This window comes from Gymnodraco acuticeps, unplaced genomic scaffold (genome assembly GCF_902827175.1).
Source record: "Gymnodraco acuticeps unplaced genomic scaffold, fGymAcu1.1, whole genome shotgun sequence".
Taxonomy (NCBI): Eukaryota; Metazoa; Chordata; class Actinopteri; order Perciformes; family Bathydraconidae; genus Gymnodraco; species Gymnodraco acuticeps.
This window is the reverse complement of record NW_022991973.1, coordinates 521,702-537,798: the sequence shown is the minus strand read 5'-3', so window position 1 is coordinate 537,798 and position 16,097 is coordinate 521,702. Positions and strand designations below refer to the sequence as shown.

Sequence of the window (16,097 nt, the reverse complement as noted above, 5' to 3'; positions counted from 1 at the left end):
ACTGAGAATATATCTCTCAATGCCAGCCAAGAACAAGATGATTCACTCATGTTCAGCCACAGGAAAGTGTTAATTTAATTTAACCCATTACGTCTATAAATGATGATTTAGTGATCATGCAGTTCAGCTTGGGAAAGGAGTGTAAGATGCACTTTGAAGCAGCCATATGTTGACATCAATTCACCATCTATTTTAAAATAGTCATGTTGATTTAAACTGTTTTTGCAAGAACACTCAGATTTTGATGCCTCGAGTAAGACCTGATTAATCAATTAACAGAAAGTAAACACCCATTTCGTCTTGGGTATGAAGCTCCTTCAGTTATCCCCAATTCATAACCACTGCAGCGTATCTGTAACAAACATCAATGGACGATCGGCAGTGGATTGAAACTCACCTGAACTCTGTTGCATATAACTAGAGGGGGATACAAGAAAATGCTATTCTCACTGAGGCTGTAGTGTTTCCCCAGAGGTCAAACTGCAGCTTCAATGCTCTGCTGCAGCTGGTAGGGGTCAGTGCCTGGCTGATAAACAGTTTAGTAGCACAGGTGGATTAAACCTTATCTGTAACGCTGATGGACATCAGACTGAGGCCGCCACAGACCTTTTGGGGCCCGAGAAGAAGGCAATCCATCTCCAAAAAATATTTACATATATTTTACATTTCTATCAGTTTTTATATTACTGCTTAGTCTTAACAGTTTGAATATTTGAATAGTTTTTTTAACTGAGAAAACTGAGAAAGTCGTGCTTATTAGGACCATGGGATTAGGTAAATAAAACTGCAGAAAAAGAGTAAATGGCTGCTGGAATCAGTGCAACATACTCTTTACAGTGATCAAGGTAAACATTCAGAAATGCACTTAAATCATACCATTTTGGACCTTGCCTAATTACCACAATATTTTTATATTTTCTGAAGCATCAAAGGGAAAGAATCATGAACTGGAAAGAGATATACTGTAACATAATCCCATGGATGTCAAATCAAGTTCCACAGCGTTTGGGCTCGGTCATCTTCCCAGATACAGACATAAATCGTCCGTCATCCATCCAGTCGGAAAGTAGGTGAGCGTGTCTGTCTAGCTGACTTTGAGACAGCGGGCTAAATCCTCGCTGATCTGCCAAATTGTTTGTATCCAATGAGGGATGCAGTTTGTGAAGGCAGCCAGGAGCACCTATGCATATCAGCAGCATGCATTGACAATTATTGTTAATGTGATTCACTGACATTAAAGGTCCCATGTCATGGCCATTTCTACTGATCATAATTCCATTGTTGAGGTCTACTCAAATAGATTTAAATTGTGCAATTTTCCAAACTCACATTGGTTTCTCATACAGCATCTCTGTATAGTATGTGTATTCACTCTGTCCTAAACGGCTTGTTGGAGCTTTTATTTTGTTGTTGGTTTTTTCACGATGAAAATCAAAACTCAAGTTCTAAGACAAACATTGACTCAATGAATAAACACAGAAGCAGACACTTTGACTGATTTAGCTTTTTATTATTCAGAATGGAGACATGAGCTCATGCAGATCCAACAAGAGGATGTGTTTGAGTGGAAAGAAATGGAGAACAGTCTTGAAGTGATTCTAATAAAACGAGGCATCAGCCATCCACCGGTCCAGACACTGTACAAGCCTCTTCTCTAAAAACCCTTCAGTCAGTTTCACACAATGCAAAATACTGATTTGGAGCTGATTATACTAAATACATGTTAGCTACAGTATACTGTGGACAAGGTCAAATAAAAACACATCAGTTCCCAGTGAGCTCACGCTGACTTTAAAGTGCAGTTACCTTTTCAGCTTTGTTGGATTTGCTAAAGCAGTGGTCATAATTCACACAGGGAAAACATTGAAGGGGCCAACCAATTACCGACTACAGTATTAGTATCAAATGTGAAACTACTTCATGGTACTAGGGAGATGTTGAATGCAATGTTGCATAGTCCGAGGGAAAGACCTTTTACAGTATATAGCAAATACTACATAGGAAATATTGGAAAAAGGGGATTAGGTGTGTCTAATATGGTTTGCTCCATTATTAATTTTCATAATTGCCTGAATACCTTTAGGCAAAAGACAAGCTTCTCTAGCTTCATATACCGTATATTGATTTTGTGCTACTATGCTAAGCTTTAGATTCAGAGCCATTCATTCAAAAAAGGTCACCAGCACAGGAAATACCTCAACACGATATTGCTGCATAGGCAAAGGAAATGTTACTACATATAAAAGGAATCAGGAGTTACATCACAAAGTCACATAGCGCTCAGCACACCCACACTGAACGATTAATCCCGATTAAATGATGCAATTATTAAATCGCAAAGCCTGTGATTTTTTTGTTCTTCTTGTGTGTCAGTCATCCACACCAATCAGAAGTGCTGTGCTCCACATGTACCAGTCATTGTTAACCAATCAGAAGTGGCCCATGATAGTAGGTGATAGACAGATTGATCCAATCACCTGCCAAGTATTTTTGGAATACTTTTCCAAATGGCTTCCAATGGAGCTTTCCTAGATGGTTTCTGAGTCAGGTTAGTAATGCTCCATCACATGTTTTGCATCTATTACAGGGTGAATCTTAAACTGAAGCTTGACTTTAAAGCAACCCAACGGAAGTTTAGTTCTTTCACTCGTAGCTCGGGCTGCGGGGGTGCTAGAGATGGGAGCACGTTGATACGACCTTCCTAGCCGGAGATATGCATTTTACAATAAACTTCCATTGGGTCGTTTAAAAACAAATATCGCAAATCGAATCGCAATATTTGTCAGATAGATTGCAATTAGATTATTTCCCCAAACTGTGCCACCCAAACTGTGCCACACACACACACACACACACACACACACACACACACACACACACACACACACACACACACACACACACACACACACACACACACACACACACACACACACACACACACACACACACACACACACACACACGAAAATGCCCTCAGTCCAGCTAAATTATCTCAACTAAAAAGATCAGATTACACATGATCCATGTAAAACAAAAAAAAGACGTTGCTGTTGAAGCTGCAGCTCGACAGGAACACAGGACGCGCGTCTTAACACACTAATGTTACATATTATAGATTTGACTGTTTGTGAATTGCCTTTTTGGATGTGAAACTGTAATATTTATGTTTGTGTGCTTCTATGAACAAGATCATTAATGCCACTCTTTCTCGGAACAGACAGGAAGGCAAACTGGAATATTGTGATGGAGAAGAAAGGGTGAACAAGGTTTTCAACGGGCAGTCAACGGATCACAGGTTAACAGACAGTGTGTTTACATGGAAACAACAGGAAGAAGTAGTGGTCGAGGATCCTTTTTCATTAAGATTTCCTGCAGGACAGACCATGAACATATCACAACAGGACAGCCTTTCACTATCACTTATTTTTCTCTCAGTTTTTTACTGTTATACAAAAAAGTCATACAAAAATACCTCGACATTACATTCAATGAAGGAGTTTGTCAATTTCGGAAAAAAGTGCTCTTGCATAACTGATCGTGTATGTTGCTTTCCTTCTCACTCTCTGTCACTAACTCTCTTCAGGTAGTTTGTTTCTAGACAAAGTCCATGAGGGAGATTCACAGTATCAGGGGGTTAACAGTTGGTGGCCAAACCGGTGCACGTTTCCCTCAAAGAAAAGTGCACGTTGAGTTGGGTCAGAGTGTTCAGGGGGAGCCGGTGGAGTCGCTGCGATACTGTCCTTGGAGGAAGACAGAGGAGAGGGTAGGGGAGGAAATTACATCACAACAACCAGGGGAGGTGGTGGTGGGGGGGGGGGGGGGGGGGGGGAGAGTTGATGGAGGTCAGCCTAATTTAATATAAGTTTGGCAGGAATCCAAGATGAAACCAGCCTCTAAGACACTGTTTTGTCTTGTTTTCCAACATGTTCCAGCCAGTGTTTGGGTCCTAGTGGTGGGAGTGAGAGGTGGAAGGTGTTTGGGGGATGGGGTCCAACAAGGAGGACGTCTCTCATGCCTCCATATACTGGGGAGGGGGATCCTTCGGCGGTATAGCAATAGCCTCCTCGTACGGGGGCAGCAGAACCTGAAATGCAACACAAAAAAAAAGAAAATATCTCATTCGAAAGCATACCAGAATGCATCTTGATCCATTACGATGAATGAGCCAATCAGCCATTCTTGTGGAGACTTTTGAACACAAAAATGGACACACTGAAAATCAAAGAAACAAATGGGCGTCACAATTATGAGGGGCAAAAGACAACTGTTCAATCCCCCCCAGCATTTCCAAATGGGGTTTCAAGACTTATAATGCGGCTTTCACACCAGCGCTTTTCCCTTTCTAGCTACGCCCCGACACATGGGGTCACACCGGCCAATCACAAAGCTTTGATGGGTTCAAGTGCATTATTCTGGCACAGGAAGATTATGTTATAGGACATTAACGATAAAACAGAATATTGTTGTTCTATTTTTAGACACATATCGCGATCGACTTGGAATCTCCCCGCAATCGACTGGTTGGGCACCCCTGCTCTAGACCGACAATTTTTTGGAGCTGGAAGTGAACCGGATTCCGGAGCTAAGAGGCGGCGCCTCTACGGTGTGAACAGGAAAAACCGGTACTTTTCAGGCTCCAGCTCCGAGCCGGAGCTGAAAACGCGTTGGTGTGAAAGGGGCATAAGTGGTGCCACACAACAGATCTCATTCATTTTTCTTCTCAGAGCTACTAGTAGCAACACATTTAGCAACTTATTTACACCGACAGGATAAGAGTAAGAAACATATAAATAAATAAGAATAATCGCAGTCACATGTGGAGTTTCTCCCTCGCTGCAACCGACACAACCACTAAGCTTTACGTGTGATGACGTCACCAAAATGCAAACGAGCGTGTGCCGTTATCGAAGTATTTTTGGAGCGAGGGCTTTACACAGATTTGGCGATACTTTTCAAAACACTACTTTTAGTTTTACCACATTTACCTATTTGTTGCACTGTCTAGTAACTGCAAAGAACTGACTCATTAATAGCTGTGAAAAGTTACCGGAAATTAAAGCTTTATCCACTTCCTGTTTTGTTTGAGTAAAGGCTGACGCACTTCCTTTGCGCCGTTAATCAAGCCTTTTCCACACAGACAGAACTGCTAGTAAAAGCATTTAATTCCTCCCTACTTTTCCATACATGCCTATTGCCACTTTAGTATAGTACATTTGATTATAAATAGGAAGATATTCAGAGACAGCCTTAGTAACTGCTGCAGGTTTCTTCTCCAACATCCACACACACATCCCTGTGCTTTAAAGGCCAGAGAGCCTTGCCTCTGTGAACGGTGTTATAAAACCAGCCCTGCTGCTAATTCAGTGAGCGAGGGCGAGAGAGAGAGAGAATATGCTCAGAGGGGACGAATTGTGAAGCAGCCAGGGAGGCCCGGCGAACACATCACTGAGAGGATTTTAAATGAAGCGGACAAGCAGACAATTATGTAACATGTCCAGAAGAAGAGAGGACGGACAGAGATATATAGAGAGAAAAGAAGGGGGTGAAGAGTGAAGACTCTTGTGCATTTTAATGGCGTTTATATAAAAGCATGTCAGATAAGCAGCTGGGTACTTGAAGGCAGTAAAAAGCCATTTAGACACACTGCTGGCTTTCTAATAGTAAAAATAGATGGAGACCTCTTTTCATTCACCACCGTGCGGAGAGGGAACGCAGCGATGAAACCATGTCGTCACTTTTCATACTTTATGAGAGCTGTTTAACTAGCGTAAACGACGAGCCACAAGTATTCATTGAAATGAAATACTTCTCTTGTTAACAGCCTTCACTTTGACCTAGATGCCTCAGTTGTTCTTTTTTTTTAAATGTAGCCTAATCAACAAAAATAAATATTAGATTTTCTAGTATACAATTACACTTGTTTTCTGTCTCCATTAGTTTAATGATATACTAGGGCTGTCATCAGAGTTTCAGGTGAATTAGTTACATGGATGCTGATTAATTAATCGCTATCAATCCTATATATATATATATATATATATATATATATATATATATATATATATATATTAGGGATGCACGATATTGTTTTTTTGCAACCGATACCGATAACTTCCTGCTTCTCAAGACCGATACCGATAAAACAAAAAAATGTACGCCACTAATTATTTTAACGCGATTAACGCATGTGTATTTTTTTTCCTTGGCCGCCCCGTAGTTTCAGAGCGCATCGAGTTTAAAATACCATCTACAAGCTGATGCTGACAGCCCCGCTCCTGCCGCCCGCTTGTGGCAGACCACACTTCCACGCTCACCGGCAGGCACCGACTGGCCATCTGGAGGACCGGGAGGGTGTGTGTATGTGTGGCCCGAGCGAGCGAGAGAGAGTCCTTACGTGCATTGTTGTTGTTAGCATCTGGTGCTAGCTAGCTGCGCTAACGGATATAAGGAGCTGTTTAAATGAAAACAGAGGAGCGACATTTCGCCACAACTGCGCCGAGCACTTGACTTTATGCAGGAAGCCAGACAGTGGGACATTGTACGAAAAGTCAGCACACTCAGCACGGATAGTGCGCAACATGATTGCAGCGTCCAGGCAGCTCCGGTTCGAGCATATGCCTTGAGTTGCACATAGCTCCAACGCCCATACCACCGACGACATGTTTGTTTACTGTCCTGGCTTCACGAGTTAGGGAGCGCTGGATTTGTGAAGAACTCCCCTCTTCCTAAACCACTAATACCACAGTACTGGCAAAACGGGAGGAGCCGAGTGAAAAACAAGCGCCCCTCATCCCAATCCACCCACACCGCAGTATTTTTTTCTTTTTTTTTACCCAAAAAATATATTGTATATTATCGGAGCTATTAATACTGGTATCGGGTTTATCGGGATGACGTCATAATTCCTAATATCGGACCGATAATTATCGTGCATCCCTAATATATATATATATATATATATATATATATATATATATATATATATATATATATACACAAATATTTGCTTGGTAAAGCCACTAGAAAATATTTATACTCAAAAACATTACATTAAGGGGGCACATCTTTTTTTCTACTTTATCAGATTAATTTGCACTGGGACGAGAGCAACACACAGTAAAAAGGAATTAAGACCGTATTGAATAACGCACAAATATTGTTTACGCTGCTTGTATGTACTTTGTTATACATAAGAAAGATATGCCATCTATAATAATAATACACAAAAGAAATACTAATACACTAGATGTAATTTCTTGCTTACTCTATCTATCTAATTACATTCTCAAATAATTGCCCAATAAAGTATTTTCTACACCGAGTGTCTAATTTCAAACGTATTTTGAATATATGGACACATGATACACAGTGTGATATAAGACCCTATGGATTACTTCCTGAGGCATGTCCATGAGAAGGACAAATGGACGGATTGATGAGGCGCTACATATTGAGACGACAGCAGGTGAGACAGATTAATGAGCGATGTATCAACAGGAGGATTACTGACAGACGAACAGACGAATGGAAAGCGTGACGAAGCTAAAGCCTCTCAGAAACCCCATGAGTCAACACTGACAGGGACCAAGTGGGATGATGGACGAGGGAGGAAGCGGCTCTGCAAAGCCGGCCAATCACAGCTCAGGAGGATCTACAGCACCTACTGCTACCCAGGGCAACAATGACACTTCACTGACCGCCAGACAACTGAGATACACCGCTTTCTGATCGACTGATAATTGGCAATACACTGTGATGTGTGGCCTGATTTTATTGTGAAGTTGATGATGTTGATATGTTTTACATACATGTACAGTATGCTCTAGCCTTTTTATTATTGATATTTAAACAATACAAATTACAAAACAAATTGTCAACAGATTCCCGTCTTCCTTCATTATATGGATTCAGAAAATGTGTCAAATCTGAGGTTAATTCGTTTTTTTCCGAGTTTAGCATTTACTGCTTTCAAAAATGTGTTGATTTAATTCTAAGATTCTAAATTCTGCTAATCTAAGCACACGTCAAGCTATGTAATCTATGACATACATATCACCAGTGATGTCTATAATCCTTACCTTGTACATTTAGAGGTATCAATTCACTGAGCTGCAATAATATACACAAGTAAATACAATCTAAATATTAGTATAGGGTTATAAAACTTCACAAAGCTTTAGCCTAGTACACGATATACTTATTGAGGAGCACTACTTTTCAAAGCTGGATGTATTTTTCCCATATAAAGAGAACTGATAGCTTGTAAGCCACAAAAAAAGAATGCTGTGTGAGCGCAATTATATGATGATCTGAGTAAGGGAAATATTCAGTTTGTCCTTGCGGTGAGGAGGCGAGACTCACCGTGGTGTCATTGGTGGTGACATACACCAGGACCTCCGTGGTACCCCGGCCGCTCACATATCTGTAGCAGTTCCACACACAGCCAATCAGGTAGGCCTGTCCCCGGGGGGTGAGAAAAGAGACAAAACAGTGACCTTTAACAATATCGTCCCCACTTTTCATTATTGCTGAGGCTGCTTGCCATCACCTCATCCATCCATGAAGGTTAGGGATGATGATGCCATAGATATGTCATATCAAGTCTTAATAGAAGATTGGTATATAGGGTGCTGCAGAAATTAGTCCTAACCTGAAAATGAGTTAGCATTCTTTTATTTATGGTAACTTAATGTCGAGGTCGATGTTTTTTTTGTAATGGGTTTTTTGTACAATGCCTGAAATACGGATTTACGACATGAAATATGCCCATAAAAGCACCACTCTGGAATTTTGAAGCCTTCACTTAAAAAGGAAATTGATAAACAGTTTACCACTTGTGAATATTAAACGCCATCAAGCCAAACATGTTCACCATCTGTTCAGCGATGTTGACATTGAATTTATTCACATTTTTGGCTGGTTTATAGCCTCACATTATCCTTTTTTACTTCTTGCATTTACACTTTTAAAATCAGACGGTAGTGTTCATTTGTGAATATTATCTTGCTGTAAAAATAACGTCTATTTGTTGGTCACAGAGTTTAATTTTGGCAATAATCAAAAAATCTAATAGGAACAAGCCATTGGCTTTTAGTCGACTGAACCAGGATACCAACTTCTGGAATGGCCTACACAAGTTTCTCCTCCCTGCAGCTCTCTTCTAGCTACCTTTTGGACATTACAGTTCAGGGTACATGGCAATTGGATAGAGTTGTACTAATGTAAGAACTCATTTCAGCCAAGGCAACTGACCAGGCATCTCCTGCCCTCAGTAAAGTTACGGTAGCACTCTGGTGAGGTTGGTCTGACTTGGCAGAAGAACAGGAGGTTCATTGTGAATGTGTGTATGTGTGTGAGTAGCCTGCTGAGTCGCTGCCTCTGCCAGCAGGAAGCGCAACGGACCGACGAGGAAACCGGGCTGCCTGCTTTCCAATCACGTTCCATCTGCTGAGCCGCCCTCCTCGCTGTGACACCAACACTTTCAATCACAATGATGATGTGCTACGCTGGCACTACTCACTGAAATGAAGTCTGCGCTCGACCTTCCTGCCCATAGGATTTACATTTCTTTATTCATCCGCCCATCAACATCCCTTTCTTCCCTCTCCAGCTCACCTTCCTGTCTATCTGTATCCGTCATTCAGGCAGATATTATTCTGTCAAGTGCAGTCAAGTGGAGGATGTTGGCTTCAGCAGGACCTTCAGCAGGTGTTGCCTGTGTGCTCACAGCTCAATGCGTCCTTGAGGTTTCAGATCTGGCCCTTTTCCAGGGAACTGACTCACAAACCGTCACTACAGTAGCTAATATATACAGTACAGTGCAGCATATCAATACAAAACAGGTTCTATTAATGTTACCTGGTAGATTTCCAATTATATGAATCTATATTTGCTCTCAAATGCTGAAATGTAAGCAGTTAAACTACCCCATACTGTGTGTCTCTCTGCCTGAGACTCTTCTCTCTGTAAACCCAGCAGTGTATCTTCCAGTTGCTGCTTCCTATCATCATAAAACCCTGGCTCTGGCTTTGGATATCTGCCGAGAACATTTCCAATCTGAGCTTAGAGGAAAAACAACTTGATTTGATTGTACAGATGACTGAAACTTCCTGTCCTATCTCATCCCGGAGCATCGCTACGCCTGGAGAGTCATCCATGCATTAAGGGGGAATGAGCTTGATTCCCCCTTAGGAAACAGTTGGTTTCCTGTTGTCTCTGGCCCGCTGCTCTCTGACTGTGAGATAATCCCATGAAAAACATTGATAATGGGAAAGTTCACACTGGCAGATTCATTACACACGCCATATGGTTCGTAGTGCATGATATGCGCACAGTGTGGGACTTAATTTACGTTGCAATATGACAAGCACATCTATAAAAAGCTCTAGAGGGAACACATGTTCAGTGAGTGTGTGTAATGTGTAGACATGTGTTGCATATATTCATTTTCAAAGTATAACATTTTCTATTCATGTTCAGATGGATGATGTGGTTAAAATAATCAAAGCTTGGCCGATGGGTTGAATCTATGAGCTCACCTTGAAGGAGAGGATGCAGCCAATGAACAGCAGGACTGCAAAAACTAGGCACATGTTGTTGGTGGACATGATGTCCTCTTTGTAAGGGAATGTCCCTGGCTGAAAGAGAGGGATACAAATAAAAACATTTCAGGAGTGAAACAAAAGACTGAAAGTTTCCTTTAACAAATCAGCATCTGACAAAACTTTAATTCCTATAAGAAATACACTCCTAATCAACATAGCTAAGACCTGTATTATTCCTTAGTTTTCACTAAACGTCCCCTTTAGCAGTGCTACAAATCAGGCAGTTATCACTAAATATCAAAGCAGTGAACCATTCCTTAATATAAAATGTGTTGCATTGTAACTTAGCTCTACATATAGTATATACAATATTTCACATACAAAAACCACCCTGCAGTTTTAAAATACATCATTAAAAGTAGGAGTTTTGATAGTAGGTAAGTAGTACTCACCAGTTGCTGGAGGTAGTCCTGCACCGTGTTGGGATAAACAACAACACTAATGGCTACCAGTGTGTTCAGGGCAAAGTCGAAGATTTGGTAGCAGAAGAACGGAATGATCCAAGCAGCATGTTGCTATGTGGGAGAGATGGAGAATAGATGAATAAACTCAGGAAAAAAGGCAAGTTGTTTCTTAAGTTCAGATTTCTGTTTGAATATCATTTGTATTGCTTGTGTAATTTACCTTGTAAGCACCATATGTTGCCATGCCACATATAAGAATCATGAGCAGGGATATCGCAGTGGCTATGCAGATATCTGCAAAAACATAACAATATTTAAAACAGATGAATCGTGACCCGCAGTGACTGACGTAATCCAAAAGTCTTTAAAGGAACTGGATTCTACAAAACCAAACACCTTAGGTAGCCTCACTGTTTTAAGCTCTGCTCTGGTCAAAACATGATCAGCACGTGGTTCATTGTTATGCAAGTTGTGCTAAATTTAACTAAATATAAAGCCCCTCTGACTTTCGCATTACATCTTAGAAAACTGACTGATGAGATGCTCGTAATTGCACTTTAGCAACGTTTAAAAAAAAAAGAAGTTTTTATTTATAGATTAATGGCTGTCTTTTATTAACCATTTACATCTTATTGTTTTACTATCAATACATTTATGGTAATTTATAGAAGGTAGACATCTTGCATTTTCCCTCCCAAGACATCTTCATGTTATTTATAAAAGGTTCAAACTTTTCATCGCATTGTTTTTGATGGACTTGTTAAAACAAAGTCATATTGACATTTTACCAATGCTCACTTTTTGTATTAAAAGTCAATGAAGAACATTTAAGTGAATTGGAAATGAAAATGAAAATTCAAGGGATAACAATATTAGTTAATATAATAAAAATAGATAAGGACATTTATATTAGATTTTATTCTATTAATAATTCTAATTATTATTATCATGCCTTTTTCTTGTTATTACATTCAGTGTCTTTCATAGTAGTTTTTTTGATTTGGCAGCAGTCATTTGTTAATAAAGCCTATTGAGTTTAATTCAATCTAACAAAGAGGGATTCACGGACATCAAGTTAAACAGGATGTCTGCCTTGTGCAGTTTGGTGAAAGGGATCACTATGCAACATCGGCACTTATGGAACTTGGTAATCAGACACAGTACTGACAGCTAAACAATATAATCAATGAATCTCTGGTCATCTTTGTCTGCATTATTAAGAATGACACCAAATTCAATGATTGAACATAGAAAAATAATGAAAAACTCATTGCAATTTCTCTATATCCTCATGACTGAGCAGCAGTGATTATTTCAGTAATGATACTGTGTTAAAACCCAGGAAATGATGATACCATACCATCTTAATCCCTTGCAACACACTAGACACAGGGACAGATGTTAACACATACTATAAATAAGCAATACAGGCATAAATAGATGCACTGCCACCCTTCGCCCAACACAGGTCATCTACACAATCTGAGCTACGTTTAATTACATCTCTGCATATGGTCACAGTGAGTTTGGACACCTGCCTATTACAAAAACCCAACATCAGCTTGTCTCTATCTTTTCCTGCAGTTTCACAATCTTTGACTGATGCTGCACAACCAACAATGCCATCAGTCAAGATGGCCGTTTTAATCAGAAAGAGAACTGGAGCAGGGTTTTTAAATCAGAGTAGCTAGTGACAGAGATTGTGGTGTTCCAGAGGCGACTGTGATGATAATAGCAGCTGGAGGGGAAATACTGAAAATACACATGCACACTGATTTGTTCTGTGAGGAGTCGGGCCTACTCAGCTATGTCTGTGCTGAGAGCAGCACTCTGGGAAAAAGAAGCGGTGAGCAGAAAGGAAAAGGGATTTTAGAGCTACAAAAACACACAGCGCTTTAAGGACATGCTGATGATTTTGGTAGTTAGTTACTGTAAAATGTTGATACCGTTTTGTTTTAACAGTCTTATTAGATATATGTGCCAAAATAACAATTGGGAGATTTTAAATATTCTACTTAAGTATAGAGAAGAGATTATGTGTTGGTTGACTGAATGCATCGAAGACAACAGTGTCACACTTTGGGATTTCTTTTGTTATGTTGTTGAAATGTTTTCGCCATTACATGTCACTAGGGTCACTCGTAGACCTGTTATCTCAGAAATCGTATATCATGCAATAACATTGGAATTAATTGTCTTTTGTGTTATTGTGGTGGTATTTTTCTGTTGAACACACTGTTTGAATGAAATGACCATGCTGTAAAGTTGACAACTAAAGTAATTACATTAATTATATTGAATATTTAATGACATTTGAAGAAACAATTTGTAAAATACAGACACAATTAGTTTCCTTTTAAACTGAATATTAAAATTAAACCCTTCAGAGTAATTTAAACTATTTCTATGAAATCTTACACAGAAAATCATAATAATACATCTTGAACATTTAATTGAGGAAGTCTAATCAAATATACAGAATGTAACGCGTCAGATATGATACAATAAAGGGATTATTTCCACTCACTTGCATCGTCCATGACGTCGATGTCAGTCCCCAGCTCAGAGCTGGTAAGGTGGTAGCGGTATTGAACCGGGTCATTGAGAGCCGACAACAAGATGAGTAGAACCACCGCATTGATGAGCTGTGGGGAAAAAAAGATCAATATTAATATTACATATCATAGCAGAGTTATTCATTTGTACGTTCTCGGATTAACTTTCAGATAATTTGATCAGGTGGTTCAGCGTTCCTTCTTGGAGTTGGATGAAAGTAATACAAATGGAAAAGTAATCTCGGGTTAGGTAAAGGATTATTAGACAAGGTTTTTGAATTGAGTTACTCTGATTTGATAAAGACCAACTGTGTGGTTAGATCTACTGGACAAATGTCCTATAGCTTCATGAAAAATGTATTAGGACTGCAACTGGCTATTATTTTGAACTATTAAATTCCTCAATTATTATGTTTCTGAATAGAAATGAAATAAAATGGCCACAAATCCCAAATTCAAAGAGCCCAAGGTCACATATTGAAATAGCTGGTTTTGTGCAAATTCCAGTCCAACATCCAAATACATTTAATTCCCAATAATGGCAGTGGAAAGCAGTAAATCATCCGATTAGAGATGCTGGAAGTGAATAAAAAGACGACTTGATTATCACAATTTGTATCAAACACTGCCAATTGTTTGAGCAGTCACATTGATAGCCTGGCCGTATATGGTATTTGGTGAACTGACAGGTGCAGTAAATCATCTGTCCAACCAGCTTTATTAGCAGCAATGACCACATAAGTCTTATTTATGTCCCTGTGGAAAGTAAAAGCATGGTATGGCGGTAACAGTGTGTTTCTTTGTGAGGCCTTGGCTCTCTTTGAACACAGAGTTGTTTAGTAGTAGGGTCACAGAGAGAGGGGGACTAACGGTTACGAAAGGTCAGGGATTTAACAGGCTTATTGCACTATGTTTACAACTTTATGTTATCCTGTGGTCCGAAACTGAAACAAACTCAAATACAAATGTAGGGAAAAAACCTATGGGATGTTATGGTGATTTTATTTCAGCACAACAAAAAGTGTAACGTCAAAGCTTGAATTAATAACGGCTACAAACTGTGCTACACAATACATGTTGTTATATGGTTATTTGTTATTAAAAAATAAATATATAACGGAAATAGGAGTCAGTTGGCGGTTTATAAACTAGCAACGTAGTTAAATTCCGTTACATTGCTCTTTAAACCGAGGGGATCCTCAAAATGGCAATTCCCAAATGAGTGAAAGCGATAAACAAGTGGAAAAAACAGCAGCAGCTAGCTAACATAGCTTTATTGTGGTAAAACTCACATGAAACGTGCATCTAATTTTCTACATTGTTAGCCCTATTTGTTGTCATTTTGCACCTGACATCGAGTGAAACACCTCACTTACCATATACCATATTCCCAGAATAATGGTGCCCGTCCGTACATGGCAGCAGAGGCAGCAGCTCGTCGAGTACCACCGGTCCCACGGCGAAATCATGGTGTTATCCTGCTATGAATTTCAAGTTATTTCATGAATGCCGCCGAAAATGAATTATTCAATATTTATGTGTCCTAAAAAAAATACGGACCGCTTCTAGTTCCGCCACATCGAGTGTATGTCAGAGACGATGTTCGGATGTTTCCGCTGGTGGAGGAGGACTGGCAACAAGCAGAGCCTTAATCTGGCTCATCCCGGAGTCACGTGACCAGGATTTTCACCGAGGGATGCAAACAACATATTTCAATTCCGCTATTACATGATGCTGTCACACACTTACTCACGCATATCCTGTGGGGACCGTTTGTTACTGGGAAAAATTGAATAATTTGGCCTACTTTACTGTTACAATGAAGCACCCCCGAAAATGTGTGTCAAAACATTACCATTGCCTTTTCCCTGGATGTGATTGGTACAGTGTGTGCTCAACACTCAATCAGTCCTTTTTCCTGTATATCATCAGTGTGTCAGGGCTAAATTGTGGACCTTGACAAATTGTGACTATGTTTTCTTTGAGAAAATGCACTATTTATGCACAATAGAAATGGGTCTCAAGTCGGTTCTAGATTCACTTCATCATGAGGCCATGTTTTAGTAAAGTTAAATCTAGTTTTAAAACCTCCTAATCTGATGTTATCTTTATATGATGTATAATCCTGCATTAACTTGTGTTTAAGAGTGATTTTTAGGAGTTTCTAGAATGATATATTGTGTCACCCTTGGAATACTGCACACAGTAGGCCTACAGAGAAGAGAAAGAAGAGAGGGTTAACAAATGTGGAAGATCAGTCCTCTATTCTTGCAAATAAAACATTGATCTCAAATCTAGTACACCCATGGACACACTTGCATTTTGTAGTTGTATTTTTGTGGATACATATGTGGTATCTCTGGATGTATTGTTGTCAAGTTGGATGCATCTTTGGGGTTCAGTTTTTTGCCAGAAAGTGTGTTATACAACTATAATGTTACTGTGATGTCCATATTGTATTTAAAAACTATAATAAATAGTGAAATCTGTGTACACTTTTCATAAAGCAAAGGACATACTCTTAAAATTAG

General features: G+C 39.6%; 1 protein-coding gene across 3 annotated transcripts; it reads right to left on the bottom strand.

Moving 5' to 3' along the window:
• Window positions 1-2,863: 2,863 nt before the first annotated feature.
• laptm4b (lysosomal protein transmembrane 4 beta) lies at window positions 2,864-15,250 on the bottom strand. 3 transcript variants are annotated; one of them, XM_034200887.1, is made up of 8 exons: window positions 15,127-15,250; window positions 14,943-15,044; window positions 13,539-13,656; window positions 11,232-11,305; window positions 11,000-11,122; window positions 10,542-10,640; window positions 8,365-8,460; window positions 2,864-4,087 (listed from the first exon to the last, which is right to left on the bottom strand). In XM_034200887.1, the coding sequence occupies exons 2-8, from the start codon at window positions 15,033-15,035 to the stop codon at window positions 4,013-4,015; spliced, it is 678 nt and encodes a 225-aa protein (XP_034056778.1). In that variant the 5' UTR covers window positions 15,036-15,044; window positions 15,127-15,250; the 3' UTR covers window positions 2,864-4,012. The 3 variants fall into 3 exon arrangements, with proteins under 3 accessions (XP_034056778.1, XP_034056779.1, XP_034056777.1); XM_034200888.1 differs by having other exon boundaries at window positions 14,943-15,047; window positions 15,127-15,207; XM_034200886.1 differs by having other exon boundaries at window positions 14,943-15,223.
• Between the last annotated feature and the right edge of the window lie 847 nt (window positions 15,251-16,097).